The sequence below is a fragment of the Peromyscus eremicus genome, chromosome 11 (assembly GCF_949786415.1).
Source record: "Peromyscus eremicus chromosome 11, PerEre_H2_v1, whole genome shotgun sequence".
Lineage (NCBI taxonomy): Eukaryota > Metazoa > Chordata > Mammalia > Rodentia > Cricetidae > Peromyscus > Peromyscus eremicus.
In genome coordinates this window covers 48,961,750-48,982,357 of record NC_081427.1, presented here as the reverse complement: position 1 = coordinate 48,982,357, position 20,608 = coordinate 48,961,750, and the positions used below count along the sequence as shown (strand labels likewise).

The following is a 20,608-nucleotide window of genomic DNA, read 5'->3' as shown; positions in this document are numbered from 1 at the left end:
CTAGGAAATACATTAACATACAGAACAATGTCTCACATTGTTCTGACTATGCTATTGTGGATCTGAATAAATTTGACTCACTTAGAATGATTTATACTTCTAACCTGCACCCAGTGAGAACCAGTATATAAAACATATATGGCTATATTTTTGTTTGAAGCTGTCAAAGGATAAGTGGCTGTTACAGATTTTAAGTTCTAGAGCTTGTCTTTCAATCAAGCTTATTTCAAAAAGCCATCTGAAGAGCATCCCTTGAAAAATGTCCAAGTGTTAGGTCTGTGGTAGGGTCTGTTCAGTTACTTACACTGTTACAGTCAGCATCTCTCTTGTACATGCCTCCATACTGAGACCCTAATTCGTGACTAACCTAGGTTTTCCATATTCTGTCAGAGGGACAAGTCATGAAAAGTAATGATTTGTTGGAGTACACAGTAACAATGAACAGTAAATTACAGAATACACTACAATCACAGTGTAGGTGTGATTCACAATCATGTAACTGGAGACCTTTAACATTTTCCCACAGCTATTAAAGACTTCTCCACAAAATTATCAAGAATAAACTGGGCGTAGTGGCTCAAACCTATAATCCCCAGATCTGGGAAGCTGATGCAGGAGGATTGCAGTGAAGTTTGAAGCCTAGACTAGAAAGTGAGATTCTATCTCAATGAAATTTTTAAAAAATTAATTACCTAGGATAGAACTGGCTTTCAAATGCGTTTAGTATTGGTCATCACAATTAAAAGCCTTTGTATACTGTCATCCAGGATGTTCACAAAGATACAAATATCTAAAACAACTATTTCATGAAACAAGGTCTATATGCAACATGCTTTATTTACTGTTATATTACAGTTAGGGTTGCTGGATTAAATACAGGATACCCAATTAAATTTGAATTTCAGATAAACTATTGTTTAGTATAACTATATCCTACATACTGTATACTTATAGTAATTATTTCTTGTTCATCCAAAATTCTTATTTAAGTCTCCTGTAACTTTATTTTCTAAATCTCACAGTCCAAATTACAGTTTTTCAGAATTCTGATAATACATATTAGATTGTTCTTTGGTGGCCATGGTTGGCTGGTTTTGAAACAAAGTCTCACTACACATATGATCCAGGCCAAAGCAGAACTCACTGTGTAGCTCAAATTGGCCTTGAACTGGAGATCTTCCTCCCTTAGGCACCAACATACCCAGCTCTAGCCAGGTTTTTAAGCCACCAATTTCAAGTCTCCATTTACAGCTTCAAGGGGCATGGTGGTGCACACCTTCAATCACAGGCCTTGGAAGGCAAGGGCAGACAGATCTCTGAGAGTTGAGGACAGTCTAGTCTACAAGGTGAGACCCTGTCTCGGAAAAAAAACACAAACAGCCATTCAGATGGCTATAAACCCTAATAAACAATTTAAAGCTACTGCAGCTTTTTCAAAAAACATGAAAACATACAAATAATAAGAGGAAACTAGGAGCATACTAAAAAAATTAATAAAGTGGTAATCTGAGAAAGAACTCCACAACAGCCATCTTTTTCTGCCAGTTGTTATTAGATTTCAGAGATGCACGTTCTCCAAACCAATTCCAGACAAAATGGAAGAAAGCAGAATCCCACCTCTAAAACTTATAGACCCATGAAAGCATGATGTGGTAGCTGAAATGACAATTAGCCCCGATTATACCACTGCATATAAAGGGCTTATAGAATTTACAATAAGACAGTTAAATTTAATGGCTCCAGAAGTTGTGTAGATGCATTATCTATTTTGATGGTTATAATATGCTTCAAGTAAAAATAAAATTTTAAGTTATTCACACAAGTACTGAAACAACTTGAACAGAGGTTTAAAAATCTGTATCATTTTGAATTGTGCTTACAGTAAGACTAAACCAATGAATGGCAACACATGTACAAGAATATAAGGATGTAAACATCTATGAACAGACATAATAGACATGTAATTCTTGACAGTATTAACATACCTTGGGGAGCTCTTCAATCTGATTAGCATCTAAATAGAGCTCCTCTAAGGTTTTTTCAAAGGTGAAAATCTCTTTGGGAACTTGTTCCAAGCTGCAATGAGAATAATCTAGCGTAGTGACTGTTTCCTCTTCTCCTCGTAGACAGCGACACGGCACCAACCGCACAAACAAACTTCGCTTTGTAGTCATTTTTAACAGCTGCAGCATGCAGATAAAAACAAATCAAATTGTATATAATATAACAAACAACTTTTCCAACAAATTACCATCCACATAGCACAACTCAATATGCTACAGACAAAATACCTCCAGACCACCACACACACCCAATGGAGCCTACTTAAGATTGTTTTAATATCTACATTTATATATCTAGTGGGCTTCAAATTAGGATTTTAAGTTAAACTCAAGCACTTCAGTGCTTTACAAAACAATCCAAGAAGTAACCATTCATATGTTTTTACAAACCCATGCTTTGAGAAGTCTGCTTAACTCTCAAAAACCATAATAAAAGATTTCTCTCTAATTTCTGGCTCTAAGAATTGTTTCTTAGTGAAGAACTCGACTATACACATTTCTGAATAGGAAATGACTGCACAGACATGTTCAGGTCTTCTTAACCATCCATTAGGGATCAATCACCATTTAAGTTTCCTATGGTTTAACTTTCCTATGGTGGTTTGAAAGAAAATGGCCCCCAAATGGAGTGGCACTATTAGGAGGTGTGGCCTTGTGGAAGCATGTCACTGTGGGATGGGCTTTGAGGTCTCTTTTGCTCAAGCGTCCCTCAGTGTGACAGTCAGTCGACTTCCTGTTGCCAGCAAGATGTAGCACTCTCAGCTCCAGCACCAGGTCTGCCTGCACGCTGCCATGCTCTCCATCATGATGATAGTGGACTGAACCTCTGAAACTGTAAGCAAGCCACCCCAATTAAATGTTTTCTTTATAGAGCTTCTGTGGTCATGAGGTCTCTTCACAGCAATAAAAACCCTAAGACACTATGAGTCTCCTACATGAAAATACCCATCTACTTCAAGTATAATTTTGTTTCAATCAAATACTAGCCCATAGTTTTTTTTTGTTTGTTTGTTTTTTAAAGATTTATTTATTTATTATGTATACAGTATTCTGCCTGCATGTGTCCCTGCAAGCCAGAAGAGGGCACCAGATCTCATTACAAGTGGTTGTGAGCCACCATGTAGTTGCTGGGAATTGAACTCAGGACCTCTGGAAGAGCAGTCAGTGCTCTTAACCTCTGAGCCATCTCTCCAGGCCCGAGCCTATAGTTTTTAAAAGAGCTTAAAGATTCTAAATTGTTTAAGATTACATGTGAGTAAACTCACTTAAAATACAGTCTTTCAGTTAACAGAGAGAAAAAGCCAGTTTTGAATTAGTAAAAACTCACAAGATCAATTTTAAAGAACTTGTGTATAAATTCCAAACTAGCAGAGTACTAATTTAATAAAATGAGAATGACTGCCAATTAGTAAGCAATTCTCTGTCCATAAATACAATTCTTGCCTGAAGCACAGACACAGTACTTTCAACTAGCACCAGCCTGAGGTAAAGTCACTAGACCTCTCAGGCACAAAATATAACAGAGTATAGAAAACTCAGTAAGAAAGACAAATATCTTAACTATTTTAATTACTGAAAAATAATCTATGAATAAAATGTCAATGTTTAAATCAAAACATAATCAGTATTATTTTTTCCTTGACTTGGGATCCACCATGGCTCCTCAAGGCACTACTTCCCACTTCATGATACCTAAATGTCTGACCACAGACAGGGTCCCTACACTCATCCCACACTCTGACTTTACTGAATCACCAGGCACTATGCTGAAATGCTTTGGATAAAGTATGTAAATATTTTCTTTGTCTTCATTACAATTTTCTAGGGAATGTCTTATTGTTTCCATAAAGAAACAGAGTTTCTTAACTAGGAAACAACACCAGAAATTAAAGATCTTTAACATGGTAGTTAATGTTTCTTTTTTAGAACTACAAAGACTCACAAGCTAGATTTTTGTAAAAGCATGTAATATACATTTGAACTAGATCCTCAAAACCCAGTATTAATAGGTGTATTTACACACTACTTAAAAAAAATTTTTAAGAAAATCTAGTAGGTCAGGCATCAGATGTTTTCACCTGAGGTTGATGGAACAGTACAATGATAAAGTGCTTGCTTATCAACCATGCAAGGCTCACCCTGGTTTAGAACCTCAGCATCACACACCCAGAAGGTTTACATCTAAAATCTATGTCTAGAAGAAATATAAGGCCCCCCCCAAAAAGCATACTGAATTCTTACTAACAATTCTTTTTTTTTTTTTTTTTTTTTTTTTGGTTTTTCGAGACAGGGTTTCTCTGTGTAGCTTTGCGCCTTTCCTGGAACTCGCTTTGGAGACCAGGCTGGCCTCGAACTCACAGAGATCCGCCTGGCTCTGCCTCCCGAGTGCTGGGATTAAAGGTGTGCACCACCACCGCCCGGCTTACTAACAATTCTATGTTTATAGATATGTACATTTTACCAACAGGAATAACAGTTCATTCAATAAAGAATTTAACTGCTCAAAGAGGATTAAACATACAGTTATATACTATTAAGATAAATTTTTAAATCCTGGCTGGTAGGAAGACATCCACACAGACCTGCTGGATGCCACTTGGCTCAGGCAGGTGAAAGCCATCTACAGGCTAGTCTGGGTCCTCAAGGCCTAGGCTGGCTGAAGATATTCTTGGGCCTGCCTGGCACCTTGTGGTGCTAGATGGGAGGGTGCCATCATGATGAGCAAATGTGTGGTGGAGAGATGAGAGAGGAAGACAAGCAGAATGGTTCACTTGCTGTGAAAAAAGGTAGAATGGACGAAGTAAAGATGGTGAGGAGCAGGACAGTATCGGTGGCCTGCTTGCCACTCGGGGCCATGGTGACCTCTGGGCCTGAGCTGCTGCCAAGGACCATGTCTGGTTCTGTGGCCCTGCAGCAGTATCCAGGGTCTGTGTTGATGTCCATAGCTCCTGTTACCGTCAAAGGCTATGTGGATGCCCAGGGGTCTGGGCCACCACCTGGGGCTATGTTGGTGTCTGAGGGGTTGTGCTGATCTCAGTGGCCTGCGCTGCCACCTGGGGCTATGGTGACATCTAGGCCCAGCTGCTGCTGAGGACCATATCTGGGTCTGTGGTCCTACCACAACCATGATTTGTGTTGAAATCTGTGGCCCAGGTTGCCACAAAGGCCTCACAGATGCCCAGGGTCTGGGCCTCAACCTGTGGCCTTGTCAGTATCTGAGGGCCATGCTGCCACTGAAGCCACGCTCATCTGAGTGGTCTGTGCTGCCACCAGGGCCACGGTGATGTCCGAGCCCAAGCTGCTGCCACGGGCCATGTTTGGGTCTATGTCGCTAGAGCAGGTAGGGTCTGTGTTGATGTCTATGGCCCATGTCACCAAGGGGGGCATAAGAACCATGCATGATGAAATTCGAGGGCCATGATGAGCTGGCCCTGCCCTTCACTGGCCTGCCCTGAACAGGAGAGCTGGCCCCAATCCTCACCACGAGCATGGGAAAGTTGGCCCTGATGGTGTGGGCATAGGAGAGTGGACTTTGCCCTGTGCCTGAGGGGGACGGCCCCAGCAGCCAGTTTCTGACCAGCTCAGCTACCACTTAGGCCCATATCCAGGGCTTCAGGTTGGCCCACCCTAACATCTACCCCATCTATGACCTACCAGAGCATGTGAAGGAACCAGTCCTGTGGAACAATTACCCGTAGGGATCTCTATGACTCAGGGAGGCTGTGCAATATCTGAGGGGAGTTTTGGTGAGGGTCCAGTGATGATGATGTACCAGAAACCAGAGGCCTTGAACCAGACCTCATTACTAAAATGAATATTCACAAGTTAAGCTGACAGAACAAAAATATACTGCCCGACGCACTGTGGTTTCCAATGCCACTAAGTTGAATAAAGAGGTGTTGGAAAGGCAAGAAAGATGGAGGAGCAGAGTGGTTTTTTATTTGTTTTGTTTTAAATTTTTAAAAAATTTTCTTGGGGGGGTGCTGCAAGGGTGAAGGACAGATATGGAGAGACTGGGAAATGAGTGGAATTGGGGTGCATGATTTGAAATTCCCGAAGAATCAATAAAGAAATTATGTTAAATTAAAAAAAATTTAAACCCCCAAATAAGATATAAAATCTCTCATTTCAATTGATATTGAGTTAGGCCATTTAAGAACCTGCTATCTGTTCTGTCTAGGATGATAGCCAGTAGATACATGTGCTATTGAAATTTAGTATTAAATCAAATAAAATTTAAAATGCCGTTTCCTTATTCCATTTTAGTTCAAACGTTCAAATGCCACATCTTACTAGGGTTACCAAAGTGGATTAGTTATGGAACATTTCTACCACGACAGAAAGTTCAACTGCACAGAACTACTTCCATGATTCAAACTATGATTCTCACAAACCATATAGTAACAAACACAGAATTGACAATGTGTAAGAACTTCAATAATATGGCTTAAAAAATTCATTTCCAGAAACCATTCAAGATGTAGGAATATAATAAATGAATGGCATGAAATAATGTATGTAATCGGAAAGACAGCATATTTGTTTTGGATATGATATAAGGCATTTGAGGTACAAGGTAATTTATAGAGTAAAGTAACTGTTAAACTGAAAGTCCCCAAGATTTTCCTTCATAAAGCAAATGAATACAAAATTACAGCAGGACAGTTAATTCAGAAAAGGAAGGGTGAATGTGTGCTTTGCTCTAGGAAGCTACAAAGAGAGCAATTCAAACATCAGATTAAATTCAGACAGTCTTTTCTATCTTTTTTGTTTTGTTTGAGACAGGTCTCATGCTGGCTCAGGCTGGCCTCTCGGAGTCAAGTGAGCTCCTGCCTCAGCCTTAGAGGTTAGGGTTACAAGCATGTGCCATCCCGTCTTGGTCTTAGTCTTCAAAATGAACGAGTGGCCCCAGAGCCAATACAAAAATAGATCTGAATTCTACATAGGTCTGCAGATAAGACAGTATGGAATGACAGCTGCTAACTGATTGAAAAGAAAAACTAAAAGGACCTTAATCCTTGAGAGGGGGGTATAAAGGAAAAGGAAAATTACCTAAAGCAAAATCTTCCCATACATAATAATAAAGACAGTTTACCCACAGGAGACAACCAAGCCAATCTGAATAGAAAGTGATGCACAATCAAATCAATGGACTGCTAAGTAGAATTTTAGGAAAAGCTACTATATGAACCAGAGGTGACACTGGAGTTAAGTAAGAATCCTCCAATCACAATGGAAGAAAAGCAGTCAACCCAGAAAAGGAGTGTAATAAACTGACAACTTTCTAACAAAATTAAATCTAGCCAAGCATGGTGGTTCATGTCTTTAATTCCAGCACTTGGGAAGTAGAAGCAGACACATCTCGTTGAGGCCAGCCTGGCTTACATAGTGAGTTCCAGGCCAGCCAGAGGTGGATAAGAGAAAAAAAAAGAAAAGAATCAAATCAAACAAACAAAAGAGAAATAAATCTACTTACCACTGGGTTGAATTTATCTCCCTGATGTTTCTTAATTGAGCCAACATTCTATAAAAAAAAAGAAAACCAAAATAAACAACAACAAAAAAATCTTTATAACTAAGGGACATCTCTAATTCCTAAATTAAAACAAAAGCTAAACTGAACTTTAAAACACTGATTACTGTAAATTGCAAATATAATCAACTAAGCAAACCAACATATCAGCTGTAGTGGACAGGGCAGCCTTCCCAAACAGGTAACCACCCTGGGTCTGCTGTTCCCTCTTTCCTTTTACTAACAGGACACCTCTAAAGACCACAACAGGCAATCATTCAAGTCACCAGCTATGGCCAGCCAAAAAGAACTTCCAGAACACGACTGGGCCACTGGTATACACTAAGTGGACTTTTAAAACCAATGATTATACTTGCCCTGGCTGCTTAACCTTCTAGGACCAAAGAAGGAAAAAAAAAAGGGGGGGGGGGGCAAAACTGGACATTCCAAACACAACCAGGCAGTTTTATTTAACAGGATATTAAAAAACAACAACAGCAACCAGTTGCCAGAAGAGAATATGCATCAAAAGATACACAAGTGTGCCTGGAGGCAGAGAAGAAAAATCTAGTTAAATGAGCACAACTGAGTGGTACAAAGCAATGAGTGTCACTGTATCACATTCAAATAGATACATACTCCAGACAAAGGAAGCCAACTATAAACTCTGTTTTTAAGAATGAGAAAGACTCTTTTGATTTATTTACTTTTTATTGAGTATATGAGAGTGTGCACCTGAGTAAGTTTATGTGTACCACATACATGCAGGTGCCCATAGATGCAAGAGGGTGTTGGATCCCCAAGAACTGGAGTCATAGGTGCTCATGAGTTGTCCCATGTGTATGCTATAAACAGAACCTGGTCCTCTGAAAAAGCAGGACATACTCTTAACTGTTGAGACATCTCTCTAGCCCCTTATAAACTTTATAAATAGGATATGGGTAACTATCCATAGACTGCACTAGCAAAACCTGTCATGAAGAAGAAAAAAAGGAAGAGGAAGGAGGAGGGGAAGAGGAAGAAGATGAAGGAGGAGAAAGGAGGAGGAGGGAGAAAGAGGAAGGAGGAGAGGAAGAGGAAGAAGATGAGGAAGAGGAAAAGAGGAAGAAGATGAGGAAGAGGAAAAGAGGAAGAAGAGGAAGAGGAAGAAGGAAGAGAAAGGAGGAGGAAGAAGAAGGAAGGAGAATGACAAGAAGAAGAAGAACAACAACAACATCATCATCATCATCACCATCATCCTCATCATCAACCCTGGGTGGAACTTTACGACTAGCTGGCTAAAATTCACCCAGAGTGAGGGGTGCATACTGCTCAAGGAAGAGCTTGCTTAGCACATGGGAGGCCCTGGCTCAGTCTCCAGGTTGTCTGGAATAGCAGCCAGTCCCTCCTACCCACTAGGCCAGCCCTCCAGCCCTCAGTCCACTGAGTTTTGCTAGATCTACTTCTAGTACTTGTGACTTATATTTTTGGGTTTTTCTTAATATTAGTAACTAAAGCTCTTTTGTATCTTCCTATAGCCTAATTAGAAGTTGAAATCTCCATATACATTTTCAGTATAAATGAAAACGTCGAATTTACAGAAAAAATACTCTAATGGAAGAAATACTATTTGGTTTACTCTTCTGCTGAGGAAACTTGACGAATAATAGAAGAATCTGTGGAATTCTCCACCTTAATCTAGGAGGATTGACACAAATTAAGGCACAAAGGCCTTCAAATGACTTTCCAAAGTCTTTCGTTCTACAGTCACTATACTGACTATCCCAAAGAGAAAGTTAGTAAAGAGTTGTGTCAGAGTATTCTACAATCCCAAGGAAGAAAGGGGAGTGAAGAAAGAAAACAGTTCAAACTTGGGAGGGAGAGACAATACAGAAAAGAAAGTCTGTGGGTGAATTTCACCTGTTCCTATCACAGAGTTGACTGGATTTTCGGCAGCAGGTTGATAAAAACTGGGCAAAGAAACATTTTATCCAATGTCACCACAAACGTGTATTCACAAGGAAGGAAGTTCAATCATGGCACTATTTCAAATCCACCGCCTTCTCATACAGTCTTGACAGGATTTTCTTCTCCATAAATAAGAATCCTGTGGCGCCGGACAGTGGTGGCGCATGCCTTTAATACCAGCACTCGGGAGGCAGAGGCAGGTGGATCTCTATGAGTTCGAGGCCAGCCTGGGCTACAGAGTAAGTTCTAGGAAAGGTGCAAAGCTACACAGAGAAATCCTGTCTCAAAAAAACCAAAAAGAATCCTGTGGCAAGATTAACTTCTTTATGTAAATGCCTTCAATTTTCTTTACTTTTGAGTGTTTAAATCTATGCTAAAGTAATTCCTAATCTTTGTTTCTGTTAGTAATATGTAAGAACTGTTTTCACTTCTAAGATTCATCAAACATGATTTAGGAAGAGTCAATGAGAATAAATCTAGATGACTATATTAAAATCATGAGCAATAATATTAAGACTATCATTACAGAGACAACTGGAAATACTTTTAAAAAGAGAGGCAGGAGAAATTAGCTCAGGTTCAAAGCTTAGGCTTAGCATCTACAAGACCCTGAATTTGAGCTTGAGCACCATATTTAAATCAATTAACTGATTAAACGTAATGGACAAAAAGTTTGACCATATGCTGCATAAACAAGACATATTTTTGCCTCTCATCTTAAAAAAACTCTCTTTGAAGAGTGTCTCTGTTCAATTATCATCAGACCTTTATCCTGCTCCCCTTTACAGCAAAATCCCTTGAACAAGCTGTCCATGTTTACTGTCTTCATTTATTCTTCCTGTTGTACTTTAAGATTTATTTTTTAAATTTATGTTTGTGTGCGTGTGTTTACGTATGTATGTACGTATGCATGCCTGTATAAGTCCAAAGATGGTGTCAGATTTCCTGTAGCTGGAATTATAGGCAGTTGTGAGCACCCAATGTGGATGCTGGGAACGGAACTCCCACCCTCTAGAACAGCAGTAAACACTCTTTGCCACTGAGCCATCTCTCTAGTCCCCAACTGTTCTTCCTCCAACCTCAGCCCCATCTGTCCTGCCAGTCCAATGAAAACTTCCCACCCACCTAGTTCTGTCACGGCGCCTGGGCATGCCAAGTCTCTTTGCTTGTTGATCCTCTTTAAACCAACCTCTTAACACACAACATACATCTTATTCCTCAAACCTACCCCGAGTAACCTACCCGGAGTAATCACTCAATTTCAATCTTTGAAGTATTATCTATTTTCCAAATACTAGGTACTCATGAAGCTAGAAGAAATATTTTTTAAAGTTTTTACCCTAATGAAATTATAAATGTTTGGAGATAGATATGTTTAACCTGACTTAAAGATTATACAGTGCATCCACATCAGAATATCATAGTACTCCATTAATATGTAAAACTGTATGCTTTTGTGTACCAGTCAAAAGTAATTTAATTGAAATTTTTCAAAATCTAATAAACACAATATAAGTGAATGCTGTCTTTGGGTTCCAACTTGTCCCTCAAATTGGCTGAAGCTAGGGCACGATTAAAGATAGGTGTTTGAGAAACTAGCTGGAGGAGCAAGAAGAGTAAGACAGGGATAGAGCGAATCCCAATACAAGGAATGATATATTATCACAGTCTTCCATATGATGGAACAGGAGCTTGTTTCCCTTCAACCTGCTGAGAAAAACACAAAAGGTTACTCAGAACTCTCTACATAGAGGATGAATGAGAAGCTTTTATCCACTGCTCCTCTCAGTGGGAGACATGGGCAGAGCTGCATCTAGGGACTTAACCTATTCTTTACCACCAATGCCTTGCTCTCTAATCTAGACCTCCCACAGCTAAGAAGTCATTGAGGTAAAAAAAAGGTTGACTGTTGGAGACACAAGTCCAGCCTCAGGTAAGCCTAATTCTTCATATACCAATTCCCATGCCTGAAGCTAAAAGTCAAGGGTGAGCTAAGAGAATACAATGCAGTCCATAAGCAATGCCAGTTGCACTGAAGTGAGGTCTTTTCTAAACTCAAACTTGCACATCTAACTCTCCATCCAATAGCCCCATTTAATAAGGGGACAAAAATGATTAAGAGAAAGAGTACTAGGCACAGGTTCAGGTGCTCAGGAAACAGAAGCAGGAAGATCCCAAGTTCAAGAGCTGCCTGGGCTACAAAACAAGTATGGGGTCAAGATGTAAGTTAACAGTACTGTCTAAAGCAAAAATCTTCAAAAGATCCAGGAACACAGCTTAGAGCACTTGCCTAGCATATGCGAAGCCCTACATTCAGTTCCCAGGGCTGCTGGAAAGAGATGGGAAAAGAGTGGGAATCATAGAGGAGGAAAGATTAAATGGACGGTCTGGTTTTATGGGCAAATATAAGCAGTAAGACTAGAAGAGGGGATTCTGAAGAGTTTCAGTAGGTACAAGCATGGCTGCATAAGCATGAGGGGGACCTGAGTTCTGAGTCCAGCATCCATGTAAAAAGACAGGGAGCCATGCACAACTTAACCCTGGTGCTGCACAAGGAGGAAACAGGAAGATCACTGAGGCTCAAGGGAATAAGCACAGTGATACAACAGGACACCCAACATCTTCCTCTGGTCTCATGAACTCCCCCTCCCCACCCACTCACACAAGCTCACAAAAATAAAAGAGACACCATGCTCACAAAAATAAAATTTAAAAACTTGTGTAGGTGTGTGTGTGTGTGTGTGTGTGTGTGTGTGTGTGTTTTGCAGAATATTAGATCACATTATGAACCCCGATATTGTGATATTTATTGGGAAAAACCTGTTTCTAGTCATGGTGTGGCTCAGTCCTAGCACACACCTTTAATCCAAGAGCTTTCTGCCTGAATATTGTAAAAGGATTAAATAAAGTCAACCATAGGTCAAGAGGCAGAGCAAGCAACCAGTTGACAGGAAATGGACATAGGATGATTAAGAAAAAACCAGGAGGATGAAGATGGAGACACACAGGAGTAGAAGGGAGAGACACTCAGTTAAAGGAGCTTTGTTTGAGATGGCAGAGGAGGAGGACGGTCAGCTGGGTGCTTTCTCTGCCTCTCTGAGCTAGCAGGGTTTCTTTTTTACCCCAGCATCTGGCTCCCAAGACTTTATTGGTAAAAATCAAACCACTGAGGTTTTGTTAAACACATATATAATATTTTTAATTATTATAATTATTAATAACATAGAGTGAAAGAGAGAGAGAAGAGATAGAGGAGAGAGGAGAGAGGAGAGAGGAGAGAGGAGAGAGGAGAGAGGAGAGAGGAGAGAGGAGAGAGAGAGAGAGAGAGAGAGAGAGAGAGAGAGAGAGAGAGAGAGAGAGAGAGAGAGAGAGGAGGGCTAGGGATGTAAATCAGGAGTAGAATGCTTACTCCAACAACACTCTCCCCAACACACATGCACACAAATACTTTTTGGGGGGTGGGGGTGGGGCAAGAAGTGGTAGCATGTACCTGTAAAGCAAGGGAGGCCAAAGCAGGAAAATTTTGAGTTTGAGCCAGCTTGGGATATCTTGCAAATTCAAAAAGATAGACAATATCTCAGAAGACTCAAAGATACAAAATGTGAAAACAGAAATGACAATGGGCATTTAGTAGTACAGATAGTAAGTTTAAAATTGCTAAATTCATCAATATATTGATTTTGAATTTTTAATATTTTTAAATTGCTAAAATAACAATAGTGGTTACGTTTTAAAATATACATAGCTTTTTATAAAAATGTTATAAAATTAAATGTCATTTCCCAATTCATTACTATAAGTTTAATATAACTTTGATAGTGGTATCTTCCAAGTTAGCATAAATTAACTATTTAATGTACAGACTCAAGAATACTTTCAAAAAAAAAAAAAAAAAGACTGAGGCAGGAGAATGTCAAGTTCAAAGCCAACCAGGATTATTCAGGGAAGCCTTTTATTTTAAATAAACAAACAAACAAATAAATAAATACTAGAGCCTGCCCTGATACATATCCCAGCTCTCAAGAGGCACAACCAAGAGGATCATTTGAGGTCAGATGATCAAAGCCAGCCTGAACAACATAAGAAGAACCTGTAGTTATCATTACTTGTTTTTTGTTTTAAACCTGTGAAGTTTGAACGTACTGGCCCCCATAATCTCATAAGGAGTGGCATTATCAGGAGGTGTGGCTTTGGTGGAGTGGGTGACGGCCTTGTTGGAGGAAGTGCATCACTGTGGGGGCGGGCTTTGAGGTCTCCTATGCTCAGGACACCGCCCAGTGTCACAGACCATTTTCCTGTTGCCTGCCAGATGTGGGACTCTCAGCTACTTTGCCAGCACCGTACTTGTTTGGTTTTTTTCCTCTTTGCTGTTTGGGGGCCCACCACCCCACACTCCCAAATAAATGCACGGAGACTTAATTCTTACATATGAATGCCCAGTTCTTAGCTTGGCTTTTCTTAAATTATTCCCATCTACCGTTTGCCTCTGGGCTTTTACTTTTCTCTATTCTATATGTCTTTCTTTACTCTTACTCTGTTGCTGGCTCTGTGTCTGGATGACTGGCCCCTGGAGTCCTCCTCTCATTCTCTCGCTCCTCCCTCTCCTTGTTCTTCTGTTTATTCTCTCTGCCCACCAGCCCCACCTATTTCTCTCTCCTGCCTTGCTATTGGCTGTTCAGCTCTAAAACATCAGGTGTTTTACACAGGCAAAGTAACACAGCTTCACAGAGTTAAACAAATGCAACATAAAAGAATGCAACACATCTTTGCATCATTAACTAATGTTTCACAGCATAAACAAATGTAACACATCTTCAACTAATATTCCACAACACAGCACCATGTCTGCCTGCACACTGCCATTCTCCCCACCATGATGATAATGGACTGAACCTCTGAACTGTAAGCAAACCATCCCAATTAAATGTTTTCCTTTATAAGAGTTGCTGTAGTCATAGTGTCTCTTCACAGCAACAGAAACCCTAACTAATGCAAAACCCTACATTATATTAAACAACAGTAAACTATAACTAAGAAGTGACAAAATGAATGGAAAGCCATTATCTATAGGTAACAAAGTCAGATAGCAAAGAAGGAAAATCAACTTTCTCCCTAAATATCAAATCATGTCTACATAAACAAAATACAACATTCATTCTTGACAAAAATTTTAGTAAATTAGAAACAGGAAAATATCCTCAGTTAAGAAACTAACTTAACCATGAGTGTCACCTCCAAGAATAAAACAAACACCAGAGACACTGTCAATAATGTAAAAGAATATTATTACTACAAAAAAGTTGAAAAGACACCCCACAGAATGGAAGATGTACCTTTAAATAATATATCTGATAGTGGATTTGTATCTATATTAAAAGAACTCTTAAAATACAACAACAAGAAATCACAACATGGGCAGAGATACAGTTCTATTAATAAAATATTTGTCTAGCATAAAGCCCTGGTTTTAATTCTCAACACAACATAAACTGAACATGGTGGCACATGCCTGTGATCCCAATGTTGGGAAGCAGGAGTGGGTAGATTAGAACAATCCTTGGCTACAAAAGGATACTGACCAGTAGTTAGAACTCCTGTCTCAAAAAAAAAAAAAAAAAAAAAAAAAATTGAACAGGGTTTTCTCCAAGGTGAACAAAAACCCAAAGCACATAAAGATGCTAGCATCTTTAGTCAGGAAAACACAAATAAAAACTCCAGTAACTCACCATTATGCAAGTAGAGGGATTATCCTCAAGACAGAAATAAATGCCAAGGAGGATGTGGAGAAACTAGAACTCTTGTACTTTACTGATGGTGACATAAAAATGGTACAGCCACTTTGAAAACAGATTAGCAGATCCACAACGTTAAACACAGTTACTATCGAGCATGGTGGCACACACCCTTATTCCCAATACTTGGGAGGCAGAGGCTGGTGGATCTCTTTGAATTCTAGGTCAGCTTGGTCTACAGAGTGAGTTCCAGGACAACCAGGGTTATGTAGAGATCCTCTTTCAAAAAACCAAAAACACAGTTATTATATGACAACAATTTAACAAATTCACTGCTAGATATGAAACAAAAGGGCTAAAAACAAATACTCTAAAAAACAAAAACCTATAGCAGCATTATTCAGTGAGCAAAATGTTGAAGCAGTCCAAAGACTTACCAATTAACAGATTAAACAAAATGTCATGTCCATACAGTGGAGTATCAGTTAGCTATTTTAGAAAAAGATATTGTAACTGGCATATGATACAGCAGGGATAAACCCTGGAAACATCAGGCTGTGTTCAAGAAAACACATCAGACCTCTTTAGAACAGCTTCTCACTCCAGTGACTTCACCTTTCTCTAAAAATAGTCACCACAAACCCATTTTATGCCTCTGTGCAAATAGTAAGGCAGAGTATGTGGCTTGGGAAGTAGATATGTGTAACAAGCAGCCTGCCCAATAGATCAGCCCTGCTTTCAAGGCTGTTCTCCCATTGAAAGGGTGTTTCCCATATCCACTGTAGAACCAACCAGGTAGCAGTAACAGTGTGCAGACCAGAAGCAAACCCACCATCTTCTCTCTCCATAATATGTTAAGACCAAAACACAGTTCCCATGGAAGGAGCTGCAAAGAATCAGAACACTCTCATTGAAGAAAAGTATCAGACAGAGATGCACCTGAATTCCTGAACACTTTCTAATTATTTGTTTTAATTTCTTCCCGAAACTAACCCCCTTCTAGGCCTCGAGCATCCACAAGACCAATTACATCCTTCATACAATCCCATTTTTCTAGTTTCTGCTTATTTCATATAAAGGGTCAGTCACATTGATAGCTTTATACCAAAGCTTCTGAACTTAAAATTTAGAAAAAATAAAAACTCAAATATATGAAAAAATCTATGTAAGTATCCTCAATTATTTTGTAAACCACCGTCTCTATCCTTCCATCCACACTAAAGGTCTCAACACCCTAAGCTTTGTACCAGAACCCATGTAAATGTCAAGTGGGTGTAGCAGCCAGCTTTTAATTTCAGTGCTCAGAAAGTACAAAGAGGAGACCCTGGAGCTAGCTGGCTATCTACACGCCTTATTGTTCAGCTCAATGAATAAGGTGGGAAATGATCAAGTTAAAATTACAGATATCAACCTTGGGCCTCTCCACGCACATGCACCTATGTGCACCCACATACATATGAATGCACATAGATGCACACATTCCACATAAATAAACATGAAAAAATCAGGAAAGGAGTTAGAGAGCTGTGCAATCATGAGAACCAGAGCTTAGATCCTAGCACCTAGGTATCAAGTGGGGTGTTCCCTGAATGCCTGTAACTCCAGCTCAAGGGGTGCAGAACACAAACAGGAGAATTACTGTGGCTTTGGGGCTTCCATTTTAGCCTAGAAAACATGAGCTCCGGGTTCAGGGAAATACCCTGCTCCAAAGGAACAGGCAGAGAGTGACAGAAGACATTAAATGTTTAAAAATAAAATGGAGAACAGAGGAAGATATCTAAACCAACTTCTGCCTTCACCTATACATGAAAGGGTACACACCTGGACACACATATACACCACATGCATGTTCAAAAACAAAAAGAACTGTTTTAGGGTGTCCTTTACTGAAATAAATTGTATTTTTACAATCTTCTAAAATAGGCCCCATTTGATCTCCCCACTCCCGTGTGTGTGCAGTACATGCAATGGCACACAGTGGAGGTCAGAGATTAACTTTCAAGAGCTGTTCTCTCTTTCACCAGGGGTTCCAAGTTTGCATAGCAAGTGCTTTTGTCTGCTAAGCCATCTCACCGGCCCTGAAATAGTTTTTTATATACATTGATTGCCATTACTAAAAAACTTTATTAACTGAGTAATATTAACATAGGCATCTCAGAAGTGTGACTCAATTGAGTAAATGGAAGTTGCTACCATTTCTACAGTTTAATCAAAAGCTTTAAAAATATCTTTGCATGAAATTCTTTTTAAAAAAGAAATAGCCGGGCAGTGGTGGCGCACACCTTTAATCCCAGCACTCGGGAGGCAGAGCCAGGCGGATCTCTGTGAGTTCGAGGCCAGCCTGGGCTACCAAGTGAGTTCCAGGAGAGGCGCAAAGCTACACAGAGAAACCCTGTCTCGAAAAACCAAAAAAAAAAAAAAAAAAAGAAATATTATGCTACTTTACAGGTGAATAATATTTATGTTAAATTGCATTTAGTAACAAAATTTCAAAGCAGATATATTTTATTTATAAATGATTTGCATTTCTGGCAGAACTCTTTCAAAAAAGATAGATTAAATTAAATAGTAATGTAGTGCTGTGGATATTGCTCTGTATTGGCCAATAGCCAGACAGGAAGTATAGGCGGGATTAACAGAGAGGAGAATTGAGGAAACAGGAAGGGAAGGGGAGTTTGCCTGGAGCTTCCGCCAGGACAAGGAAGATGTTACCGATAAGCCACGAGCTACGTGGCAAAGTATAGACTAATAGAAATGGGCTAAATATAAGAGTAAGAGCTAGACAATGACAGGCCTGAGCTAATGGCCAAGCAGTTTAAATAATGTAAGAGTCTGTGTGTTTACTTTATAAGTGGGCTCCGGGACTGGCGGGACTTGGTGGGAGCTGGAGAGAAATTCTATAGCTACAATGTAGCAAATAAGAGATCTCTTAAGAGTCAAGTAGTAGTAATTTTGCCAATTCAGTATTATCTTCTTATGCTGTGGGATGTTCTGTATGTTAAATGTGTTGCTCTGATTGGTTAATAAATAAAACACTGGGGCTAGAGAGATGGCTCAGCGGTTAAGAGCACTGGCTGTTCTTCCAGAGGTCCTGAGTTCAATTCCCAGCAACCACATGGTGGCTTACAACCATCTGTAATGAAATCTGGCACCCTCTTCTGTCATGCAGGCAGAACACTGCATACATAATTAATAAATAAATAAACCTTAAAATATAAATAAATAAATAAATAAATAAATAAATGAATGAATGAATAAAACACTGAAATTCTAGGAAATAAAAGGCTGAGGCAGAGAGACACTGCCAGCCTCCGCCATGAATACCAATACGTAAGATACTGGTAAGCCACGAGCCACGTGACAAAGTATAGATTTATAAAAATGGGTTAATTTAAGATATAAAAAGTTAGCAAGAAGCCTGAGCCATTAGGCCAAACAGTTTAAATAATATAAGCATCTGTGTGCTTATTTTATAAGTGGGCTACAGAACTGCAGGGGATTGGCGGGACCCGGAGAGAAACTCAAGCTACATTCTTAATCTCAGTATTGTTTTTTAAGAAAATTATAAAATTTGATGACAATTACTAAAATAGAGATTAATAGTCTGGAGTAGAATGCAGGAACCCGTAGTTAAGTCAGCTAATGGGGGGGGGATAATTAATAGTATTAAATCTAAAACTATGAGTAAGAAACATTTCATTTATAAAATGTTGGCATATAGATATAACTTCATGTATTGTGCTACATTAACGTTATGGAAGCTTAAGCAGAATCAAGTAAACAAGTGTCTTTCCTCTGTCATATTGCTGAAGTTCTACTCTCTGCAGTAAGTTGTCCACAAACAAATTGCCTACAATGGAAACACACAAATACATCTATAAACTGTATTTTAAACTCTGAAGCTTTACAGGTGGGCATGACATTTTTTCTAGTAGCTTAATTTCTCCACTCTCCCAGTAAAATTCTCCAAGTAGTAATTAACTCAGAAAACAGGATCTATGCTCTAATCAAATTTTATCCAAATAGAGACAAGTGAGGAAGTCACCGATTTTTCACTCAAATGGAAAAATCAGTTGTTTCTTCATTATCATTTTGGTATACTATACATTACAAAATAACTGTTCTTCCATCCACAGGACTTTAAAATAAAAAAGTGACTTGTCTCAGAACTTTAGTAATTACTCTAGCATTTCACTGAGGTATTACTTTAAATATGGGTAACTTATAAGCTGTCTTTTACAAGTCTTTTCTAGTCAAATGCTAGATCATAACTTTTTGCAACACAATAAAACATTGACACTCAATAGACCTTACCACTCATCTGCATTACCACTCCTGATACCAAATTGGTTGGTTGTTCTTAATATTGACATGTACACCTTGGCTCAGAGGTCAAAGAGCAATTGCTGGTCTTCAAAGGACCAGATTTTAGTTCTCAGCACTGTCATCTGGTGGCCCACAACTCCAGCTCCAAGGAATCTGACCCCCTCCTTCTGCACTCTGGGGGCACCTACACTCACATGTGCACTGACCTCTATACCAGTGGTTCTCGATCCTTTGGGGTCGAACAACCCTTTCATAGGGGTCGCCTAAGACCAGCAGAACACACAGATATTTACATTATGGTTCATAACAGTAGTAAAATTACAGTTATGAAGTAGCAATGAAAATAATTTTATGGTTGGGGGTCACCACAACATGCAGAACTGTATTAAAGGGTCACAGTATTAGGAAAATAACACTGCTCTACACAGACACAGACACAGACACACACACAGACACACACACACACACACAAAATTTTAAAAGTTTTAAAGTGCCTTCCCCAACAAAGATACCTAAAACTCATCTTTACACATTATCTGACTCACATGGAAAAGTACAATTCCTTACAGAATAAGAAACTGACACAGTAAAACACCACATCTGTCAGTGGTTCTCACAGACATGATAGTCAATGGATTAGTCAGAGGCCAGGGATGACTGGTGTCCTGTAATGAAGGAGTCAATACAGTGTTTGTATTTGGAGTGGGTAGATTGTTTTGCTTTTTGCACAGTATTTTAATAAGGTGTAAATAGCCAGGAAATTAAGAGAATATTAAGATTTATTTAAAATTTATCAAAATTTGTCATCAAATCTTATTACAAACAGCAATGTCTCTTCTAACTGTAGTTTAGTTGACAATATAACATACCTGTGTCAATCTACATATGTAACAAGTGCATTCGTGATAGGACTACATCTAAAGGCAAGTTATCTGTAACCAATGATTGCTAAAATTGAACTCAACGGAGTTTCTCTGTGTGGCCCTGGCTGTCCTGAACTCGCTCTGTAGATCAGGCTCTCTGTAGAA

At 39.3% G+C, this 20,608-nt stretch overlaps 1 protein-coding gene across 7 annotated transcripts in view; it reads right to left on the bottom strand.

Moving 5' to 3' along the window:
• The window catches only part of Erbin (erbb2 interacting protein), a 108,838-nt gene that overhangs the window by 70,587 nt on the left and 17,643 nt on the right, over positions 1 to 20,608 (bottom strand). For all 7 annotated transcript variants that reach the window (XM_059276169.1, XM_059276164.1, XM_059276165.1 and 4 more), the window contains exons 2-3: positions 7,540 to 7,587; positions 1,986 to 2,183 (exon numbers count right to left, since the gene is read on the bottom strand). In XM_059276169.1, the coding sequence (XP_059132152.1) occupies positions 1,986 to 2,174 (189 nt within the window). In that variant the 5' untranslated portion in view covers positions 2,175 to 2,183; positions 7,540 to 7,587. The remainder of the gene's footprint in view (positions 1 to 1,985; positions 2,184 to 7,539; positions 7,588 to 20,608) is intronic.